This window comes from Eurytemora carolleeae, unplaced genomic scaffold (genome assembly GCF_000591075.1).
Source record: "Eurytemora carolleeae unplaced genomic scaffold, Eaff_2.0 scaffold592, whole genome shotgun sequence".
Lineage (NCBI taxonomy): Eukaryota > Metazoa > Arthropoda > Copepoda > Calanoida > Temoridae > Eurytemora > Eurytemora carolleeae.
The window spans coordinates 70,198-76,785 of NW_019397035.1; the positions used below are offsets into that span (position 1 = coordinate 70,198).

Below are 6,588 nucleotides of genomic sequence, written 5' to 3' on the forward strand. Positions count from 1 at the left end.
ATGTAGGTTTATCCCAAGCTTTAAAAGACACGACCTTGAAAAATCCATTTAAAACGTGGTTTTTAAAACTTTTAAAACTTCTTATTTAATGAAAGATGCGACATGCAAATGTTCAATCTTCTCTCTCCTCCTGTATAATCTTGAATTATAATCCCTCCTATCCAGTAAAACGTGATTTTTTAAACTTTTGTAACTTTTTTAATTAACCAAGTTCACTTTTCCACGTATTTCTTCTGTAGGTAAGATGAATATGTTAAAGTGCACCAAAATAGACACGTGAAATCTTACATTTCCGTCTTAAAGGGAGTGTTTGGGAAATATGAAATTAGATTTAATGATGATTGAGTTTTTCTAATAACGGTTTCAAGTAATTTTTTCTTTACGGAAACATGGGAAAGAAATATAATTTAATAGATTAATTCGTAATAATCCTGATCATTTTTACGAACAGTCTCTTTAAAAAGTGAAAACCAACTATCTATATCTTTGCGGACTTGAGGGCTAAGGATATATTTACAATCGTAAAAACATGTTCATTCCTCACTTTCCTCTTGCCAGGGTTGCTTGTATTTGCCTAGGTGGGGGAAGGGTTGATTTAGCTTGGTTGGTAGGGGGTACGTTTAGATCAAGATTGTTTAGATTCTTAGCTGAAAATGGAAGACATCATTGGAGGGTTATGGTTTATGCGAGGGGAGGATATGTTGGAGTAAATAAATAAAAAAATAAAATACGATTTAAAGGTTGCAAGATATCATGCAAAATAAATTTTGCCACTTTTCTTTAAAAACTAAAGCTATATATTGAGCTAGAATATTAATGTCTAGATCGACGAAAAATATATGTAAATAAGTGATGATCAAGGCATTGTGACACCACAAAGTAAAACCTGTCTTGAAAATTGGTGCAACTTTTTACAGCAGTCGGAATCCATGTATGTCGGGAAAGAGAGGAAGAATTCCGGTATAATCTGCATGAAATTCCACCACAAAGTAGTTTACAGGAGTTCATAGGTTTCCACCATTGGTTTTCATCTCTCTGTCTTTTTAAGAAAAAGGAGAAATAACTTCAAAAAGTTAGAACAATTGCTTTATGATATAACTAGCCTGGGAATCCATCGTTGACAAGATTACTCATAGTTACTCCCGCCGTTTACCCGCACTTGGTCGTAAATCACGATTTTAGCTATTTTTCCCACCCAACTTAAAATCTCAAACCAAGCTAAGAACATTCCCTTGGTTATTCTGAGTTACTCAATTAAAACTGTAGGCAACGTTATCCAGGGGTTCATAAGTTATGATCGTACATCCAAACAGAGATTGCTACTTTATATATATATAGATTAACATGAAACCAGCATTGTGTTGCTTGAAACAACGAAATTAATCAAATCTTATTTTAGATGCAGACACCTAAAGTTAAAGACGAGTGGATTGTTGAGCTCAGATTGGCACGATTGGTGAGTTTTGCAAATTTTACAGAGTCTTTATGGCCCGCGCCTTACTCCATCTGTCGTCAATTTTTAGTACTAATAAAGACACACCCGGCCCTCACATTCCAGCCCTGTAGGGGGCTTATCACAGGTTTAACATAAACCACAGTTTATACCAATAAATAATAAAAATTCAACGGAAAAACTCTGGACACTCATTCGTTCAGTTTCTCGAACATTCTTTACAACTGCGCATTACTTGGACATTTGTTTAGATAGGGTGATCCAAAAATAGGGAAATGGTCCAAGAATATCTGTTTATATAGGGTGATCCAAAAATAGGGAAATGGTCCAAGAATATCTGTTTAGATAGGGTGATCCAAAAATAGGGAAATGGTCCAAGAATATTTGTTTAGATAGGGTGATCCAAAAATAGGGAAATGGTCCAAGAATATTTGTTTAGATAGGGTGATCCAAAAATAGGGAAATGGTCCAAGAATATTTGAAAGAATGTTATAAAAATTTTATTTGCGCGAGAAATCTCTAAATCAATAATAATATCAAATGTTAATTGAAAAAGCGGCAATTCGGTAAATAAAAGAAATTATGACTTCCCACCCCCATTAAATAGTTGTTCTCACCTTTATCTTGGCAACCTTTGATATTTTAATCTATGAATGCTGAAAGATCTAAAAGTTAAGGAGTATGATAAGAGTAATTAGTTATTATTAATTTTAAACGCAAATAAGAAGAAATCAATTCTCCATTTTGTTATTGATTAATTTATCAATGTATATTTCAATTGCTTAAGTGCCCGGCGTTGCCCGTGGACATTTTTTTTATTCAAATTTGTTCAGCCTTTGTTACCCTTAAGTTTTCTCGAAAAATGTCAGCCCACCCAAATTGGAGTAATCGTTTGGCCAGCTTTAGCTAACATATATTTTATTAAGGCGGTTGACCCATCTAACTCTCCGAGCTGGAATACTAAAGATGACCTTATCCAACCTGTTACGAGATTACCACTCTTCGTCAAAAATGTCGTCTCCCACTCAATCTCAGACAAGCAGGTAAAAGAAATTTCTGTGTACAGTGCTTCTCAAAATAATGCGGAATGGGTTTAAACTAATTCTTGTTGACTGTGGTAGACTTTGACATCTACCATTTAACACAAATTTTATAGTGTTTCTCTAAATAAGGTGGATTGAAAGGAATGCATCTCCTCTAGAAGGGCATGATTCATTATGCGAAGACATTAGAACAGAAATATGAACCAGTTTAATGATAACACATATTGTAAACAATCATCTATTCCCTGCAAACTAGACTTAGAATGAGGTGTTCAAACTAGCTGCGACATTAATGCTACCACTTATTTACCTAGTAGCTTCTCTAGTTTTGAATTTTGATACGATACGAGATACGAGCATAAGATAATCAAATTGATTAGTTTACCTTTCACAATATTTTTGTTCTTCTCAATAACTGTTCAGTTAGAGGAGTTATGATTGAAAACAACATTTAGGATTTAAATAATACATCGAATTTATTCAATCCAGTCCCAAAGATATGACCCACCGATGTTCTAATAAACGTCAAGTTTAATCTAAAATAAATCATCTCATTGTATACAACCAACTAGAGTGTTATTTTGATATTTTCATGTACAGCTTTGATTCTGTTGTTATTTTACAAAGACTGGCTGGCATCTTATTTCAAATTAACTTTTATGTTTGAATTTACAACTTTTACTGCTCTTTCTGAAATATGAGCTCCGTTTAAAGCTGTAAATGAAAAATGAAAATTTATAATGCATTTAAGAATTATCATCTCAGATCAATTTCTATCTTATCAAATAAAAAATTAAATTGCTATTTTAACTACATTTATGCCTCATATTAAAGATCTAGTTACACATTAAGCTATTCTTCTGAAAATATTAAAGTATTCAAATATTGTTTCTTTTCTCATTTTATTGTTATTTAAAATCGCATTAAATCTATCAATAGCCTCTTAATTTTATTTGATCAAAAATAATATTTTCTTTAGACCGAAATCACCTGTGGATTAAGCTACACCCTGATGGTTGAAACTCCGACCCGAACTCTAAAACCGGTTTCCTACATCTGGACCAACTGTACAGACGGAACGAGTTCCAGTTTGCGGATTTACTCCGCCATTAAGACCCAGCAGGTTGTTCTGAAGGAATTGGGAACTATTAACCCGCCTTGTCTGGTCAATTCTCTCATCTTCGTGCCGAAAGCTCCAGGACTGAACTCCATGTCGAGTGAGGATCGAAGGACGGATCAGGTTTGGGTGTCAGGGACGGATAAAACCATTCTTATCTATACTGGACTTGAGGCGGAGAAGGGGCGGGAGCTGGGGCGGATTTATCTTGTGGCGGAGCCAGTTGTTCTTCATTATCACGGCGGAGGAACCATCTGGGTTGGGTTGGCAGATGGAACTCTGTATATTTACAGAAGAGGTAATGATTATTATTATTATTATTATTATTATTATTATTATTATTATTATTATTATTATTATTATTATTATTATTTTCTTCATCATTGCTATTGTTCTGCATATTGACATAAAGATAAACTTTATAATGTTTAGGTTTGACAGGATTATGGGACACCAACAATCCTCAAGTTCTCCTAATTGGATCGGATCCCGTCTCCTGCCTGTCCCAGGGATCAGGGATTCTCTACGCAGCTACAGGGAGACGAATTACTCTGGTAGATTGTGAGAGTGTGGAGATTGAAAAGAGTTTTATCATCTCCCATCCTGAAATCCCTGAAACCAGTAGGATCACCCATGTAGCCCGGGCTGGGGTAGGACTCTGGGTTGCCATGTCTAAGAGTTCTCTAATAAATCTCTACCACACAGAAACCCTTGCGCATATTCAAAATATTGACCTCTCGGAGAACGTGGACAGAGTTCTTTCCGGACGGGAGAATGGAGTAAAAAGATTTGTGCACATCACCTCGCTATCAGTATCAACTGGGTTACTATGGATCGGAACTAATGTTGGATTAGCTCTGACCATACCTCTACCCCGTCTTGGAGGTATACCAACCATATCTGGGTCTGCAAACATATCATACCATGCCCACTACGGGCCGGTAAGAATGTTTCTTCCAATCAATCAATCTATCATCACTGAAGACTTACCTGTACCCAAGAAATCATATCGTTTGAGTACCACAAGCCAGGACACAATAGAAGAGGAGCCTGAAATCAAAATAGGTATCCACAAACTCAGTTCTGTGGATCGTGGAGCAGGGATCACCAAAAGGTATTCTTCGCCGCGTCTTGGATCAAGAAGGGATTCGGTTCAACGAAAGATAAGTGATTCAGAGCGAAGAGGGAGTAAAACCCTTCCTCGTGGATTTTCTCTCGCCAATCACTCCGACTGCGGGGATTCTATCTATGGTTTATATGAGGATCTTCTCAACGTCCAGGACTATGATTGTGAGAGCTCGGAGCTAAACAGATCCCGCCAAAACTGTCATAAATCCGACCCAGAACTCAATACGATCCCATACAGAGTCTCGACACTGGACCGACGAATGACGATGAAACTTCAGCGACCCCGATCCCTTGACCTCTCCTCCTGGTCGGTCGAGTCCAGATCATCCAGTCACACTAATTCAAGCTCAGACGGTTCAGAAAAAGCATTGACCCCTTCGGTTTCCAGAAATGCGTCATTTGTTTCTCAAAAGGCGTCAGAGCCTGCTCTTTTGCGTCAGCAATCAATGCGAAAACCTGCGAAACCAAAGTCTGAGCTGTCCAACCGTACACTGACCACCCTCATGGGTGGCCGGGGGTATATCAACTGGCGAACCTTCCGATCCTGCCCGCAGTCGGCCAAATTCAACAATAATGATGCCAGTCTCATCATCTGGGACCAAAAGATATAAATTCAGCAAAACAAGATGGCGAACATTGCTGTTCTAGCGGCCATCTTTATTTATGAACTATTTATGTCGTGTACCGTTCTATGTGGATTTTAAGATTTATATTGAATTAGCGTATACTATCTTACCATTTCTAACATTAGACATCATTAAAAATGAAATTATCCACACCCTGCATAAACGTATACATATAATTGGTCCAAATGCTTTTCTTTTATAGGCTAATCCCTGGCTGTGATTTGTTGTTGTGATAAAATATTAAAATTGAAATTTATTTTTGAAATTTGGATTTTTGTAATTTTTAAATCAGGTATTATTTGAACTGTTTCATGTACATGCCATGTCAAAAAAAAACTGTTCCACTAAAGAATTGTGACCTTATACAACCATTGAAAGGCAAACATTGTATCCTTTAATGCACTACTAGACTAGGAACAAAGGTAAAACATGTACATTAACGGTACATATTGATCATTTATGTTTACAGCTGAACAGTACGTGAACGGTTGCTGTAATTTGTCAATTTTTGGAAGATTTTAGGTGATTTATGTGTGAAAAATGTATATTTATAAGAATTTAAAATTTAATTCTGTGATCAAAATTTCAAATTGAATAAATGGTGTCTAAATGTTAAAACTAGGTCTTAGCTGAATTTATTTATGAACAAAGAAAGTTAAGAAAGTAAAAGAGGAAAATTAAAAAATCTGAAAGAAAGAGATAAAAATAAAAAGAACAATTGAATTATTATTGAATGATAATGTAAAAAAAGAGTTTGATAAATGAGTAAATGACAAAAACTATGTCACAATATAGCAACGATATGCCCAACAAATATTTTTTTAAATCTTAAGAAGTGAAAAAAGAGTATTTTTCTTTTGAAACCCCTCCATGTCCGATTCAAAACGTAAAATTTGTCTGATCAAAAGTGATTGAGATATCCTTATGTTTCTTGCCGGTAATTTTCCCTTGTGGTTTCTCTGTAAATTCGCTGCAAGGACAGGAAAGCTTTTAAAAATATAAAATGAAAATATCTTCCTCATTTTTACTCAAAAAGAGGTTTAAAAATTACGGCGTTGTGAATCGGACTTTTTTAAATGGAAGATCACTTGAAAATTCCTCTACAGTCCCTTTAAACAAAAAATCTAGCAAATTTTCCCAAGTAAAGAAGGTTATATCGTTGGGCGTTAACAAGCGTTTCAGTGTTCAACACATGCTGAATGTTATATATAATAATATAGA

The 6,588-nt window shown here is 35.6% G+C and overlaps 1 protein-coding gene across 1 annotated transcript in view; it reads left to right on the plus strand.

The window, feature by feature from the left end:
* The window catches only part of LOC111711311 (rho guanine nucleotide exchange factor 10-like protein), a 43,542-nt gene extending 37,552 nt beyond the window's left edge, over nt 1-5,990 (plus strand). The window contains exons 22-25 of the mRNA XM_023485644.1: nt 1,400-1,456; nt 2,380-2,496; nt 3,476-3,911; nt 4,046-5,990. Coding sequence (XP_023341412.1) covers nt 1,400-1,456; nt 2,380-2,496; nt 3,476-3,911; nt 4,046-5,352 — 1,917 coding nt within the window. The 3' untranslated portion in view covers nt 5,353-5,990. The remainder of the gene's footprint in view (nt 1-1,399; nt 1,457-2,379; nt 2,497-3,475; nt 3,912-4,045) is intronic.
* Nucleotides 5,991-6,588: the final 598 nt, after the last annotated feature.